Source organism: Gopherus flavomarginatus, chromosome 22 (genome assembly GCF_025201925.1).
Source record: "Gopherus flavomarginatus isolate rGopFla2 chromosome 22, rGopFla2.mat.asm, whole genome shotgun sequence".
In the NCBI taxonomy this organism is placed as follows: Eukaryota; Metazoa; Chordata; order Testudines; family Testudinidae; genus Gopherus; species Gopherus flavomarginatus.
The window spans coordinates 3,112,127-3,128,508 of record NC_066638.1 but is presented as its reverse complement, the minus strand read 5'-3'; the positions used below and the strand labels follow the sequence as shown (position 1 = coordinate 3,128,508).

Here is a 16,382-nt window from a genome sequence, read left to right as displayed (position 1 = left end):
TGCAACCAGCCTGTATGAACAGGTATCCCCACCTCACAGCCAGGGAAAGGCGGGCACCTAGCGGGCAAGGGATGTGCCCAGGTCACACAGGGAGGCAGTAGAGGAGCTGGGAAGAGAACCCAGGGGTCCTGACCCCCCCGCCCTCAGTGGCCTGTTCTGAGCTCTTTCTGCCCCTCTGTCACAGTAGCACAGCATCTCCGCTGAGCACGGGGCCAGGCTTTGCCAGCAGAGCCTAGAGTCTGGGGCGGTTACAGCCCCATGGAGATGTCCCAAAGCCACAAGGCGCTGAAGCGTGAAGAGGGCAAAGCTGGCGGATTCCCTCGCCCGGCTGCTGCTCACCCCGAAGTCTGGCACCAGAAACTGGGCCAGGCTCAGGTAAAGCCCAGGACTGGGTCATGTCAAGGCCTCTACCCCTCAGTGAACGAAGCCCTGGGCTCAGGATTGGCACCTGCTGGGGTTGTGTGTGTGGCTGGGAGGGCAGGTGCGCCACACGCAGCACACAAGGGTCCGGGGCCCAATGAGCAGAAGGGCTGAGCCAGGTGCCCCTGGAAGGCAGGTGGTTTGGATCCTGGCACTGTGGTTTGTTCATGACCCCCAGCCGCCATCCACCCTCTCCAAAGCAGCTCTACAGAGGTGATGCCAGGAGGCCACTTCCCCCACACGCAAGCAAAGAGGGAACCCCAGACCATGCAGGAGTCAGAGCTGCACTGTGGCCTGGGTCTGCTTTGGAAAGGCAAAGTTATGGTGCTGCTACCCCCTCCCTGGGGCAACACCCCCCAAACAGCCAGCGCAATGACCTCACCTTGCCGGGGAGGAGGGGCATGCTCAGGGGTTGGCGTGGGGCACCACTCTGGTTGGCACTGAAATGCTGACCCCAGAATTGCCATGTGCCAGAGTCAAAATGCCCATGCCTCCTGGCTCTCGCTTCCCATCCCAACGAGCTCTGTGTTTGTGAGCACTGGGCTCCACACATGGGTATATTATTGTAGGGTTGCATATGAGAATCTGAGTGCAGATGCAAGTGTGAATTTCCATGCAAGCAAAGGTTGTGTGGGAAGATTTTGTGGGTGCATTTCAAAGGCCTCTTACCCACTCCAGGGGGTTAGTTTCCCTGCCTTGGCAGCTGCTCTCAGGGCAGCTTTTTAATTATCCATGTGGATGGGGCTGGCTTCTTCAAGGGCACCTCTGAACCTCCAAGGCCTTGGTCATAGTCAGCAGGGAGAGGTGAGAGCTGAACAAGGGCAGGCACTGCTGGCCAATCCAGACTTAGCAAGGCCTCTCAGCTCAGTGCCTGGGGAAGGAGCTAGGCCTGTGGGAAAAGCAGCCCCTTTACTCTCCAAGGTAAAAGCTGACCTCAAAAGAACCTAGTATTAAAATTAGCCTGCTAACGCTCTCTGGACTCAACAAAAGAGGTTCTCCTATTTAAATTCCATTGCAACATTAGCCACTTTGAAAAATGTTGCAGCCCATCTACTTTGTTAGATTTCAGCTTGGAAATCTAATTGGCCCACTGGCAAATTCATAAAATAGCCCCACATCAACACTTATAGCCGTGGGTTATGCTTGGCATTTCTGACCTCATAGTGAGCTGTAACAGGACAGTGGCCTTTGCCTAGAATCCCACCACATGCAGCAATTTCATCCCTACTATTATTAAATAAATTGTAATGGGCTGCTTCTCCCCCGGTGGCTGGGCTGCAGAGGGTTGTGGCAAGAGAGAGGCTGAGTGAATGGGAAGCTGAAACAAAGTATTCTTATGGCTGGTGCTGCTACCAGCTCCAGGGGGTTCACAGGGCACAGCCTGAGCCGGAGAGGATGCCGCTCCAGAGGCAGCGCCTGCTGTTACTATCCCGTCTACACGTGAGAAAGTTCACCCGCCCTCTCCAGCCCAGCTCCGCAGCAGCTGTGAGCACTGCTGTAGTAATATCTGGCCACCAGTCAGCGCCACACAACCAGCTGATGTTGGATAGGGGAAGAGGGCAAATTGTAGGATAAGGGCTGTAGGGTGCTGGGGAGTTCACTGGATCCACCCCAGCTTCCGTGGGCTCTGATAAACAGCCCCTGAGCCTGGCGCAGGGGGACATGATACGCCAAGGGGGCGAGTGAGCAAGGGAACCCCGTTCCCCATGGTGCCACCTGGATGGAGGCTGAGTACCCAGGCATGCTCCCCGACACACCAGCTGTGCCCAAGGGCTGATATGTAAGTGAGCCCTGCCCTCTGCTGGCCTCGGGTGTGTGGATGCCATGCCAGTCCGGCTGGATACCAGTACCGAGATGCCCTAGGCACGATGGCTGGTTCTCATCTCCCCCAGCACAGGCAGGATGACCTCGCTGGGCTCAGTGCACTCGCTCCAGGGTGAAAGGGACGTGAGCCCAGAACCAGGCCAGGGCTCCCCCGTCCAGCTGGGGTTTCCAATCCAAGTGAGAAGTGCTGCCAGGATTCCTTGCTGTTGGCACATGGCCTGCCCTGCCCTGCTCTGCCTGTCCCCTGAGAGCCGGCTCCAGCGGGCCTGGCCTCCTGGCACTCCGCAGCAGGGATTGCGGGCACTGCACCCACAGCCCAGGCTGCTTGGGAAGGGGCGCCAGGCCTCAGTAGGCACAGACACAGGTGTGGACCCAGCCTGGCTCAGCCCAGCCCCGCCTGCAGCCAGCGCTGCTCACCCAAGGCGCAGTCCTGGGGCGCGATCCCGAGGAGCTGCGGGCAGGGGTGGGCTCTGCTGGGTCACAGAAGCCCCTGCCTGGCTCCTGGCCTGGCTGAAAAGCAGCCTGGGGTGCCCTGGCCCCGGCATTGCGAGGGCACCGCCAGCTCGTCCCCGCGCTGCGGGGGTGTCCCGGATCCCCTCCGCGTAACGCTCCTCCCCAGCGCCGCCTCCCTCCGCCGGGCTTCCGGGAGCCCTCGTGATCCTCGCTCCGCAGCCGCCGTCGGACCGCAGCCCGCAGCGAGCCCGGCTCGGCCGGTGACTGACCCTGCGGGGCGGGGCGGGGAGCTGGGCACACGCCGGGGGGCGCTGGCGGGGCCCGGAGCTGGGAGCGCCCCGTGCGCCCGGGGCGAGCGCCGGTTCGCCTGCGCCCCTGCAGGGTCGGGCTCTGCCCCGCTGCACTGGGAGGGGGCAGGATCGGGGCTGCCAGGCGCCCCAGGCCTTCCCCAGTCACCCTCGTTCCTGGTCTCGGGGGGCTGCTTCTAGCAGGGGTCCCCGGTCCCTGGCCGGAGGGTTCCCCGGTCCTGCCAAGTGTGGTTAATTGACAGGCCTGGAGGCTCCAGTTTGGGCGTGGCAGGCAGCTGTGCCACATCTGGTGCCATGGAGCTGGGGCAGCTGTGCCACATCTGGTGCCATGGAGCTGGGGTTGTTATCACAGCACCGACTTGGGATGCGCCCCACTCTGGCACATGCCACACGAATCGTGGCCAGTAATTCACTCTGTTGCTGTGTGCGGGGCCGGCCCCACTGGTAAACAACATGTCTGAGGCTGGAGAGCTTTGGTGCAGCCTGTGCGAAGCCCCAGACGGATTTATGGGGATCCCTCCGAGTGAGGAACTTGGTAGGGGGGTACTCAGTCTTGCTGGAACCAGCTGCGAGTCCAGCCCCTGCCCCAGCTGTGCCCGGGCCCTGGGCTGGTGCTGTCAGGTGCTATCGATGAATGTGTTCTCTCCTCAGCCGGTGCTCTGTGCTGGATCCTGAGCACCATGTGGTGGCTCGGTGCTGTGGCCCTGCTGCTCTGGGCAGGGCTGGGCCTGGCCCAGGACTACCCATTCCGGGACCCCACCCTGCCCTGGGAGCAGCGGCTGGACGACCTCATTGGGCGGCTCACCCTGGGGGAGCTGGTGCTGCAGGTATGGAGAGGGTCTCTGCAGCCAGAACAGCAACCCCACTGACAGCTGCATCCCCTCTGTGGGGCGGCGACAGCCTCTGCCCTCCCCGTGGGGGGTGGGTGAGATGAGGGCAGCATCCTTGGGGCTTCAGAGTCCCACTGGGGGAGTCTGGGCCTGGCAGGGCACCCTATAAAGACCCTCTGTCCGAGGGGAGGGAGCTGGGAGGAAGTCCAGTGGGGTGAGGTTTCTGAATTGGAGCGAGCGGATCTCCTGGAATCTCCCATCCCACAGATCCCCCCAGACGGTGCCTCCCCAGCCCGGTCCATGTCTCCTGCTGGGACGGAGAATGAGATCTGGCATGGAGGAGCCGGCTGCCCCACCTCTCTGCAGGGCCAGGCTGGGCGAACGAGGGAGCCGCTTGGCAGAGTGCCCAGCCTCATGTGTCCCTGCCCTCCTTCCCCTGCTGTCTGCCCCACAGATGGCGAGAGGTGGCGCTAAGTACAACGGGCCAGCGCCCCCCATTGAGCGGCTGGGGATCAAGCCCTACAACTGGAACACCGAGTGCCTGAGGGGGGATGGGGAAGCCCCTGGCTGGGCCACGGCCTTCCCCCAAGCACTGGGCTTGGCGGCCTCCTTCAGGTACTGTCTGAGTGGGGGGGTGCTGCCATGTCTGGGTGTCCCCCCAGGCCGTGCTGGGGCCTAGACTAGCACAGGCTCTGTGCCTGGGCGTGTGCTTGCCCCAGCTCTGCCCAGGGCAGGGGCAGCTGCTGTGGCACTGAGGGGACCTGTGCCATCTCTGGGCACAGCCCTGGCTCATCCCCCGATGCTTCAGCTGCTCTCTCCTCCCCCACAGCCCTGAGCTCATCCACCGCGTGGCCAATGCCACTGCCACGGAAGTGAGAGCCAAGCACAACTACTTCATGTCCACGGGCAACTACGGCGACCACACGGGCCTCAGCTGCTTCAGCCCAGTGCTGAACATCATGAGACACCCGCTGTGGGGCAGGAACCAGGTAACACCTGGACCGGGACTGGGGTGGGGGAGGGGGAGCCCAGGGCTGGAGAACACGGGGCTGTGGGTCGGGACTGAGGGGCACCGGCAGAGCTGTGGTGGGGGGAGCCCAGGGCTGGAGAGCAGGGGGCTGTGGGTCGGGACTGAGGGGCACCAGCAGAGCTGTGGGGGGAGGAGCCCAGGGCTGGAGAACAGGGGGCTGTGGGTCGGGACTGACGGGCACCAGCAGAGCTGTGGGGGGAGGAGCCCAGGGCTGGAGAACAGGGGGCTGTGGGTCGGGACTGACGGGCACCAGCAGAGCTGTGGGGGGAGGAGCCCAGGGCTGGAGAGCAGGGGGCTGTGGGTCGGGACTGAGGGGCACCGGCAGAGCTGTGGTGGGGGGAGCCCAGGGCTGGAGAGCAGGGGGCTGTGGGTCGGGACTGAGGGGCACCAGCAGAGCTGTGGGGGGAGGAGCCCAGGGCTGGAGAGCAGGGGGCTGTGGGTCGGGACTGAGGGGCACCGGCAGAGCTGTGGTGGGGGGAGCCCAGGGCTGGAGAGCAGGGGGCTGTGGGTCGGGACTGAGGGGCACTGGCAGAGCTGGGGTGGGAGGACTGGGAGAGCAGGGGGCTCTAGGTGGGACTGAGGGGCACCAGCAGAGCGGTGTGTGCCCTGGAATCCCCTCCCAACACCCCCCGCACTTTCTCCCTGCCTGAATCCAGATGTGCTAGGGCCTCTCTGACAGACCCTGCAAGCTCCCTCCCTCTCCCTCATGGCTTGTGGCCCCTTAGCCTCTTTGCTAAGGCTGCCCTTATCGCCCCTGGCACTAATGTGTCTGAGATGTGGGCCCATGAGGGACTGCAGAGCCCGCCCCCCCCCACTCTCATTTCTCCAAGTCCCCGGGCGGCGGCTGCTCCAGGACTGTGTGGAAGGACAGATGGGGAATTGGCAGCTGTCGCAGAGCAATGTGTGATGGGGCTGGGGGAGCAGGGGTTGCATCCCTGCAGCCAGCACCCCGGCAGTGGGTGGGGGGGCAGCAGCAACGCATGTGTCTGTCTGTCCTCAGGAGACGTACGGCGAAGACCCGTTCCTGAGCGCAGAGCTGGCCGTGGCATTCGTGCAGGGGCTGCAGGGCGACCACCCCCGTTACGTCAAGGCCAGCGCCGGCTGCAAGCACTTCAGTGTGCACGGGGGCCCTGAGAACGTGCCCGTCTCGAGGCTCAGCTTTGATGCCAAGGTGAGTGCGATGCTCCCTGGCGATATGCAGGGCCGTGAGGGACCCTTAGCCTGAGAGTCTGGTCTGTGCCTGCTGGGTTCAGCTCCCCCACTCCACCGGCCACAAGCGCTGCCCCACAGGCCCCACTGGCTCATTACACACTAGCAGTAGGCCCACTCCAGCCACTGGACGCGTGCAATATTCACAGGTTTGCAGCTCCCAAAGGAGCAGGCCAGTTCCACCTCTGAGCCCTGGGCAGTGAGAACAAGGGAACGTTTATTTAACACAGTCCAGAGGCTGGAGTGAGCAAGCTGAGTGATGGAAACCAACTCAAATAAACTCGTCACGCACACGCTAGAGCAGCCCTGGGGTGGGGGGCAGTCTCCATCCCTGCTCAGTTTCACATCCACATGGGAAGTTTGTCTGAAGATCTGCTCCAGGAACGATTGTATGGCAGGTCTCTGGCTGGCGCAGTACAGGGGCCTGTCTGGAGCCCAGTGCTTCCTTCTGGCCCTGGAATCTCTGAAGGTGTGAAGAACCCAGGTTTGTTGAACCAGCTCCTTTTCTGCCTGATAGAGCAATGCTCACCCACCATCCTTCCAGGCTTGGCTGTGATCTTCGTTCAGGAGACAAGTCAGGCTGTCAGCTTGCCTGCTAGGCGAAGGTTACTGTGTGTTTCCTTGCGGTACCTGATATACCAGCCTCATCCTTTGATCTTAGTCATAAGCAGCGCCCCCGCCACTCCTGCCTGATTGTTTTTCCTGTAGGTTTTTTCTCCTGGAGATTTCACAATCCTACACCTTGTGCCTAGCTTGGCGTCCATTGTAAGACCTACAATGCACAATATGCATGTGACCAGACAGATAGACGAGCCTCTGTCACCCCCTGCCTGTCAGGAACCTGGCTGAGGTGTGTCACCTCCCGGTGATCTGCCTTATCTTCAGAACATATTTTTTCAGTGTAGATACAGAATGCCTGAAATACGACCCATACACACATTACGACCAGTGGGAGAGACCTCACGTGCCACCCTTGGGTGCATATATCTGGCCCAGGGCATCCCTGTACGATTCTGTGGTGTGTCTGTGCTCTCTGCCAGTTGGCACTGAGAGATTCCTGGGTCCCGGTGAGCTCTGCCAGGGCTGATGTTGGGGGCCACAGGGTGGGGATGGGATCTGTGCCAGGCTTGCAGCCCTGACCGAGTAACTCTGCGTCCTGCAGGTGCAAGAGCAGGACTGGAGAATGACCTTCCTGCCCCAGTTCCAGGCCTGTGTGCGCGCTGGCTCCTACAGCGTCATGTGCAGCTACAACAGGTACCGGGCGAGGCAGGCCTGCAGCCAGACAGGCTCTGAGACTGGGCGTGCGGCTGGGGGGCTGTGCACGGGGCAGGAGGCTCTGCCTGCTGCAGGCCGCTCCTTGCCCATGCTCAGCATTAGCTTCTCCTGGGGGAGACGAGGGCTGTTCTCACACACCCCTCTGCCCTGGAAGGGGGCAGGTCAGCAGCCTGCACCGCACTGCAGCTGTACGGCTTTCGAGCTGAGCAGGGTTGGCTCTGTTTGGGATTTGGGTGGAATCCCCAAGTGGCTCAGCAGGAGGCGCTATTCCACCCACGTCTCTGTTGAGCCAGTGCCCCTGCACGCTGCTCGGGGCGCCGTCCTCTCGAAGAGAAGTCAAACCTCGGTCCTCTCCATCTGTCATTGCTAGTGATCTCATGGCAGTTCCGGGGGGAGTCAGGGCGGGAGCCCCGTGGCCTGGGGTTCCCCGGTGGGCAGTTACATTCTGCTGAAGTAAATCCCCCTGCAATTCCAACTGAGTGCAGCGTTGTCCTTCACTTCCTGTCCCAAACTGCCAGGCACTGTTAAACAGCTGCCGTGCCACGCCCCAGAGGTGTCTGCATTCGGCATTGCAATAACTGCCAGACTCAACCCGGCAGGATCAACGGCGTGCCCGCCTGTGCCAACAAGAAGCTACTGACGGACATCCTGCGGGCAGAGTGGGGCTTCCAGGGCTACGTGGTGAGCGACGAGGGGGCCGTGGAGTTGATCATGCTGGCCCATCAGTACACACACAGCTTCCTGGAGACGGCCATCGGTGAGCGTGGAGGCACACGGCCGAGGAGCCTGGCCCCGCTTGGCCGAGAGCTGCCTGAGCTGGGAGCAGGGCAGGGCCCAGCTGCTGCTGGTACTGCTAGAGCAGAACTGGCACCTGAGGGCGGGGGCATAGTCAATGGTGGGGTGTCGGGTGGGGGAGGGAGAAGGTTGGGCACTGGTTTGATGGCCAGGACTCCTGGGTTCCATTCCTAGCTCCGCCACTGACCTGCTACGTGACCCTGGGCAAGTCACACACACACACACATGCCTCAGTTTCCCCTCTGTACAATCCCTCCTGCTCCCCTTCCCAAGGGCCCGTGACGCCTAGTTAACAGGGGTGCTGGAGCCTCAGTTCAGGAGCTAAGCTCACTGCCCCCAGCCTGGCAGGCACAGAGGCTGCTTGGTTGGGTAGGGGGGAGGAAAGGGCGGGCAGAGGCTGAGCCCAGCGGTAACGCGCTGTTTCCTGTTTCTCCCCCATGCTGCAGCCTCGGTAAATGCTGGCTGCAACCTGGAGCTGGCCTTCGGCCTGACGGAGAACGTCTTCATGAGCATCAGCGAAGCTGTGGCTAAGGGCAACATCACGCTGGAGGTGAGAACCTCTGGGGGCAGCATGGATGGAACACCCCCCGCCCTTGTGGGGTGACAATACCGGAGCAGGGCATGGGGCCGGCAAGCTCATCACTAGGGCCCCGGACCGCAGGGCATGGACTTGCTTGGGCTGGGTCACCCTGCTTGGGCTGGGAGAGCACTGGGTGTACCTGGCACTGGCGGGAGAGTGGATACGGGGTGAGAGCCCGTCTCCCCCAGCGCCGGTGTGACTGGGATGTAGGGCTGCAGCGGCCCCCCCAGATTGAGCTCCGGCTGCCCCCTAGCCGGTGTAATGGGCTCTCGCTGCCCTTTGCAGACGGTGAGGGCCCGGGTCCGGCCACTCTTCTACACACGCCTGCGGCTGGGGGAGTTCGACCCCCCTGCCATGAACCCCTACAGCTCCCTCGACCTGAGCGCCGTGCAGAGCCCCGCCCACAGGCGCCTCGCCGTGGAGGCTGCCATCAAGAGCTTTGTGCTGCTGAAGAACGAGAGGGGGATGCTGCCCCTCCGAGCCCAGGCCCTGGCCGGCAAGCGCATCACGGTGAGTGTCCCGCTCGGGACGGGGGTGGGGGGATCGTCTGAGGCCGTGGTGGCTGGGAGGCCGCGGGGGACCCCAGGCTGGGACTTCCTGGCTCGCGTGCCCCAGGGGTGTTGACCACCCAGCAGAGCATACAGCCCTTGGCATCCTTAGTCACTGTGTGCCCTGCCCCAGAGAACCGCAGCTGCACTGGGGCTCCCTGCCCCACACCGGACACCTCGGCTGGGGACTGCGTGACACCGGGGCACCCTCCCATGTTGACAGCCTGCCGGGGCCCCACAGACAACCCCCCCTGGAGCAAGCTGCAGCTCCCCACCCTGCAGTACCAAAGGGTGCCCTGTGCAGACTGCAGGTCTTGGCGGGCACTGGAGCCTGGACCATGAGGGAGCAAGGCGTGGTGGGGTCTGGGGACCAGGAGGACACTGCACGGGGCGGGGATTGGAGTGGGTGCTGCTTGATGGGGGGCAGTGGGCGCTGCATGCGGGGGTAGATGCTGCTTGATGGGGGGCAGTGGGCTCTGCATGCGGGGGTAGGTGCTGCTCGATGGGGGCAGTGGGTGCTGCATGGGGGTGGTGGGCACTGCATGGGGGGGGGTGCTGCATGATGGGGGGCAGTGGGTGCTCCGGGGGGGGTGGACGCTGCTCGATGGGGGGTGGGCGCTGCTCAGTGGGACCTGGGGCCTGGACGGAGGCTGCACAGTGAGCGGGGGCACTGCACAGGTGCTCTTGGGGTGGGCAGTGCTTGAGGGGGCCCAGAGATGGCAGGCGCTGCATGGGAGAGTGGGGGGGGAGGGGGCAGGATGGCAGGCCCTCCCCCAGAGTGAGGCTCAAAGCTGCCAGGGGCTGCATTAGGCCACTGCTTGACCCACACATCTCATTCCATGGCCCCCCCCCGCCGCCCTCCTCCCACTGGCTTCTGTGCACTGCCTGGGGCTGCCAGGGTGGAGCGGCTGCTCCTGTCCCACCCTCGGCTGTTTCCCGTCCTCTGCAGGTGATTGGTCCCTTTGCTGACAATCCCAGGGTGCTGTTTGGGGACTACGCACCCATACCGGACCCCCAGTACATCTACACCCCCAGGTAGGGCAAGAGCAACCCCCTCCCATCAGTTACTGGGATCCCCCAACCCCAGAGCTCAGGCTGCTGCCTTGCTCCATCCGTCAGCTTGGTGGGGAGGGTGCTGTGGCATTTCTCTGCTCCGCGGGCTGGGCACATGGCACCATTTGGTTCCTGGTCTGAGCCGGGCAACCCCCAGTGCAAAGGGGCATTGGTGGGACTCCCCCATTCCCGCCTGACACGTGGTGCAGAATTGCCCATTGGTCCCACTCGGCCCTGCCAGTGGGGCGGATTCTCCATCTAGAGGGGGGTGCTCGGGTGCCGTGGCAACAGCCCCTGTATCAGCGACATAGCTGATGGCAGGCTGGTCCTCCCGGTGCAGGAGAGGCCTGGAGACCTTGCCGGCCAACGTCAGCTTCGCCGCAGGCTGCAGCGAGCCCAGATGCCAGCACTACTCGCCGGGTGAGGTGGAGGGGGCGGTCTTGGCAGCCGACGTCATCGTGGTGTGCCTGGGCACAGGTACCAGGGGGGCCAGGGCAGGTGGGGGGACAGCAGGGTCTCCGGGCGGTGATGGGTGGCCTGGTCTGGATCTGAGTGAGTGGGCTTAGGCCACTCTGGCATTTGCCTTCCTGCCCCCTCTTCCCCCCCCGCATGATCCACAGGAGGCTGTGGCAGAGCCTGGCACAGGGACAGTGCTGGGCCTGCGGACCCAGGGCTCAGGCTGCTGGTTGTGTGACGCGCCTCCCACCAAGACAGCCCACGAGTGCCCAAGGCGGGTAGGGCCCAGGGCCCCCTGACGGGCTGCCTGCTCCCCAAAGGGTGCAGCATGGGCTCCTCCTCAGCATGGCAACTCCCACAATTCCACGCTCTGCCGGGAGCCCTGCCAGCCTCATGGCGCCCTCGGCCGGGGGGACCAGGATGCTCCCCCCACATCATGTCCCTGCTGGATCGGGGGGTGGAGATGAGGCACATGTACTGCACGGGCAGGGGCATCACAACTGACTGGCTCTTGCTCTTCCTGCTCAGGGACTGACCTGGAGACAGAGGCGAAGGACCGACGGGACCTGTCCCTGCCCGGGCACCAGCAGGAGCTGCTGCAGGACGCCGTGGCCTGGGGTGCGGTGGTTTGGGGCACACTCACACTCTGGGACCTGCAGGGGTGGGAATCTGGGCACCCATGAGGAGCTGCCAGGGGGCCGGATGTGTGGGCACAGTACCCCCTGAGGCTCAGCCCAGCCCACCCTTGGAGGGCCACTCTCCCCATTTCCCCTCCGTGTGGGTGGCCCTGGAGGGACTGATCTCAGTGCTCCGCGTGCCCAGCCCAGAGACCACAGTGATGGGCTCCCACGGAAGAGCCCAGCGAGACAGAGAGTTGAGGTATTTGGAGCATCACCGACCTCAGTTGGCCTGTTGTAGGGATGAGACACCAGTACGCATTGCCCCGTGGGCTTCCCTGAGCTAGCGTGGGGCCCCGGGGTGCTGTCTCCCAAGCTGCCATCCCAAGGGGATGGGTTCTGGACTGACCTGGCCTGTCCCTTCCAGCCGGGGGGCGCCCTGTCATCCTGCTGCTATTCAACGCGGGGCCACTGGACGTGGGCTGGGCCCAGGCCCACCACGGAGTAGGCGCCATCCTGGCGTGCTTCTTCCCAGCACAGGCCGCGGGCATCGCCATCATCAAAGTGCTGCTGGGGGATGAGGGGGCCAGCCCAGCTGGCAGGCTCCCGGCCACCTGGCCAGCTGGCATGGACCAGGTAAGGCCTAGGGGCACTGGTGCTGGGGGCTTGGAAATCTGCTGGGTGCCCAGTGGGGGACGCCAGCTGCCCTGGCATGGTGACACTCGATCCAGGAAGCACGTGACCTTTCTCCCAGCCCCACGGCACCTCCCTTGCGACTCCCAGCTGTCCACAGAGCCTCAGCCCCACAGGACAGGGCTGTAAGCTCTGCCTCCCCCTCCCAGGGTTGGCACGGCCCTGCAGCCTGTGGCCATTCCTCCGTGTGCCCATAGCCTATGTGGCCCTGGACCCCCACCTCCCCCACCCATTCCTGAGGCCAGCTTGGCACTGTGGCCCCCTCCATGCCCACGTGTCACCATGGCCTGTGGCTGACGTCTTCCCTCCCTTGTGGCTGCAGGTGCCAGCCATGGAGAATTACACCATGGAGGGGCGCACGTACCGGTACTATGGGCCAAGGGCCCCACTCTACCCCTTCGGCTACGGACTGTCCTATACCAGCTTCCTCTACCGGGACCTGGCCTTGAGCCCCACGGTGCTGCCCGTCTGCGCCAACCTCAGCGTCTCCGTGGTGGTGGAGAACACTGGGCAGAGGGATGGTGAAGAGGTGAGAGCTCTCCCTGCCCCGGGTTGGGGGTGGGGTGGGTTGTGAGGCAGGGCATGGCTTGGGGGGAATGGGGTTGTCATGTGGGCCCTGTGCTGGGTCGGCACTTAGCTCTGATGGCTCCACCTCTGTGGGGCTGGGGCGGTCAGGAGAGGTGGTGTCCTGCTTACTCCTGTGGCACTGGAGTGAGGCAATGCTGTGGTTCTGCCCCAGCCGGGGTCTCAGGTTGTCCCTGAGGGGTGACGCTGCCCAGGGAGAAGCAGCACCTGGCAGGACCCCTCGGTCCCTGCTGGCCTTGCCCTGGATGCTTGGCTCCCCGTTGCTGTTCCTAGCCCACCTCTCCCCTCCCTGCAGGTGGTGCAGCTGTACCTGCGTTGGGTGCAGCCCTCCGTGCCGGTGCCCCGCTGGCAGCTGGTTGGATTCCGCCGGGTGCCCATTGCCGCAGGCCAGGCAGCGAAGCTGTTGTTCCTGGTGACCTACGGGCAGCGCGCCGTCTGGGCTGAGCAGTGGCAGCTGGAGCCAGGTGCCTTCACGCTCTTTGTGGGCGGGCAGCAGCCAGGCCAGGAGACACATGCTAGCTCCGAGGTCCTGCGGGCAGAATTCACTGTGACTGGCACCACCCGACCCCTGAGCCACTGCTAGGGACAGGGACGGTTCCTGGGGCACTGGAATGGGAACTGCGGGGGGCTAGGGTGGGGCCATATGCATTGGGATTGGGATCTGGCCCAGCACCCAGCTCGCTGTACCCGGAAGCAGGGTCACGTGACTGTCTCTATCGGAGTTGGGAGGGCTGACCCGGCACTTGGCTGGCCGTATTCAGGGGACCGGCCTGGCACTTGGCTGGCTGTATTTGGGGGGCCGTCCTGGCTATACTGGGGACAATGGGAGCTCATTCACTTGATGCACAATAAACTTTGCCCAGTGTTGACTCCTATGGAAGCTGCAGCTGGAAATGGAGGTGTTGAGGGACTGGGCTCCCCTATCTTTCTCCGCCAGCCCCTGCCGGGACCTGGCAGCGCTGTCCCCCACCTGCAGCCACGCACTGCAGGCCAGCAGGGGCTGGAGCCATGGCAGGGGTTGGAGGGGGTCCTAGCGGGATTGCATGGGCCATGTGGCCATACACTCTGGTTAGCACTGAGCCCACCTGGGCGCTGGTCGAACCCCTGCTGTGTAGGAGTCTCCTCCTAGACCAGAGGGGTGCTTCTCAGACAGGCCCCTTCCCCCCGACCTGACCCCCCAGCAACAGCACCCCCAAGGGGGCCACGTCTCCCCCACTGTGCCCAGGCGACAGGAGCGGCACAAAGCTCCTGGCACCAGGGTGGGACGTGCCGACCTGCCCTGCCCCCAGGCACCCTCCTCCCAGCTGTCATGCCCCCATTTCTCCGCTGGGTGGCGCCCCCCGTCCTTACAGCCTAGGCAGGCTCTGGCCAAGTGCAGGGAGGGGCAGAGCATAGCAAGTACCCAGCCCTGGCCTCGCCCCTGCCAGGAGCATTGCGCCGTCTGGGCCGGTCTCTCCAGCGCCCTTCCCCATGGGCTCTGCCTGGATCGCTGAGCTCTCGCAGCACCAGTGACCCCCAGACTCCACCGCAGACAGGGCAGCCCAGGCACAGAGAGTGACTCATCGATGGGCACTCAGCCAGGCCGGAGCTGTGCCCAGCGAGCAACCCTGCTGTGGGCGTTGCCCTGGGGCAGGAACTTGGCCAAGCAGGCAACCCTGCCACCTCCCAGCCCAACGGCTGTGGGTCGGCCGGGGCCCTGCTGCCACAGGTGCCACCTGGTCAGAAGAGACCTGGAGCCCAGCTCCCTCCTCCCCAGCCTGGCACAGGAGGGCATGATCCCAGCCCACATCCCCTCCTCTCTGGCAGGCTGCAGGGACCAAGCCGTTGCCTGTTGCCTCCCCCAGGCCCCTCCCAGCAGCCAGGGCTTTTCCTGCTGAGCCCAGTCCTGCTGTGGGGCCCGTGCGTCTGCCGGGGCAGCTTGGTTTCCAGACAGCACTTGCTCCTGTTCCAACAGGATTCAATAGGGCCGTCTATGCCATTGTGCCCAGGCCATGCTGGGTGAGGGGTGAGTGGGGCAGGAGCAGTTCCCCTGGGCAGCCCCCACCTGTCTGGCTGAATAGAGGCCTGAGCTGGCTGGCTCAGGGACGGGGCAAGGAGTTGTTCCTGCCTGGGCAAGCCCTGCAGGCCCGCCCAGGGCAGGGGGAGCCAAGGGCTGGCAGCAGTGCCCTGTATGAAATGAGTTACCAAGCTCAGTCTGGCACCAGGGGACAGGTGAGACAGGGATGGACACGGGAGCTGTGCTGGAGGAAGGGGGACAGTGCAGGGGAAGGATGGAGGATGTGGGGGCAGAGGGGTGGATGTGTGGGGGGAGGGGATGACAAACCCTGCTGACTCTCCCCCTTCTGCCTGGCAGCATGCCCCCCCCCACACACACAATGGGCAGGAAGGGACTAGGAGTCCCGCAGCTGCCTGAGGTCAGCAAGCCCCAGCAGGAAGGGGCGGCCCTGGGAATAGAGCAGGCAGTGGAAAGGGCCCAGGCTGGAACTCAGTCACTGGCCACGTGTACCTCCCCAGAGCTGGGGAGCACTGGGGGCCGGGAGTGCCACACCAGGGTAGCGCTGCCCTCAGGCACAGCAGGGATGGATGGGGCTGGCTGTATGGTCACTAGACTGGCATGCCCGTCCCTGTGTTACACGTGTGTGCACCCAGACACATGCCAGGCACACACGGCCCGCCCTAGCCCTGCCCTCCATTGATTTCTCTATGATAGCAGGGGTGGGGCAGGGCACTGGGTGGGGGAAGACCATTTGTGGCATGGCACGGGGGGGCAGTTTGGCCCCTGGCATGGAGGGGGAACAATTCTTAGCCCTGGCACCCGGTGTGGGCATTCCCCAGCCCCGCTGCCTTCGCGGCTGCTCCCTCTGCTTCTCTGTAAGTTACTGAGGCGGCATCTAAGCTGCAGCTGTGAGGATCTGGGTCTGTGCTGAGCCATAGGGAGTCTCCCGCCAGCCTCAGTCCTGTCTGCAGGGGAAGGATGGCGCAGGGCCCTGGCTGTGCCTGGGCTGCCATGGGGCTGGAGTGAGCATGGACCCAACTCCACCTTCCATGCAGTGGGGTAACGAAAGGGACCCGGTGGGGCCCTTTTCAAGGGCTTGGGCCTGCCCGGTGTGGGCTCTGTGCCCAGAGCCAATGCTGCTGGCAGGGCTGGTTGGACAATGCCATGGCACAGCTCTGTGCTCCTGCTTCCCAGGCAGTGCAACCCCCTTCCTGGCAGGAGCAGCTGGGGCCAGGCGGTGGCCAGCTCCAGGGATGCCCCCTCCCCTCTGTGCCAGGCTGTGTGTGGGGACAGGTCAGGCTACACCAGCCTCTGCCCCCTGCCACAGAGACTTTCCCAAGGATGAGGGCTGCAGACCCCAGTGCGTCGGGGTCTGTGGCTGATCTCCTGCAAAACGGCTCAGGGCTGGGGCTTGTGGGCAGAGAAGGGTGAGGCGAGGACTCCTTGCTCAGCTCTCCCCAGACTCCGGGGCCGGGTCCCCACCGGGTGTACGGTGCCACGCAGGGAGCAGTGGCACTGGGGGCCACGTGGTGGAGGCAAATGCTGCACCTGGGATGGAGCCGGCTCTTCTACAGCACTTCCCATCTGAGCAGCCTGGGGTGCTGCCCAGCTCTCTGTAGATGCCGTGAACGACTGCAGCGGGATCCTTTAGCTCCCCCACAGAAATGCAGCTGCCTCTGGGGTGTGCCATGGAAGTTGCTTAATGGCACA

General features: G+C 64.0%; 2 protein-coding genes across 3 annotated transcripts in view; both read left to right on the top strand.

The window, feature by feature from the left end:
- The window catches only part of LOC127039019 (angiopoietin-2-like), an 84,193-nt gene that overhangs the window by 20,101 nt on the left and 47,710 nt on the right, over positions 1–16,382 (top strand). The window lies entirely within an intron of this gene.
- Positions 2,676–13,551, top strand: LOC127039012 (uncharacterized). Of its 2 annotated transcripts, XM_050932102.1 has the most exons (15): positions 2,676–2,957; positions 3,657–3,832; positions 4,290–4,450; positions 4,665–4,824; positions 5,866–6,036; positions 7,237–7,328; positions 7,949–8,106; positions 8,591–8,694; positions 9,010–9,234; positions 10,222–10,307; positions 10,666–10,802; positions 11,310–11,399; positions 11,826–12,034; positions 12,414–12,620; positions 12,972–13,551. In XM_050932102.1, the coding sequence occupies exons 2-15, from the start codon at positions 3,686–3,688 to the stop codon at positions 13,257–13,259; spliced, it is 2,235 nt and encodes a 744-aa protein (XP_050788059.1). In that variant the 5' UTR covers positions 2,676–2,957; positions 3,657–3,685; the 3' UTR covers positions 13,260–13,551. The 2 variants fall into 2 exon arrangements, with proteins under 2 accessions (XP_050788059.1, XP_050788060.1); XM_050932103.1 differs by lacking the exon at positions 2,676–2,957 and having other exon boundaries at positions 3,256–3,832.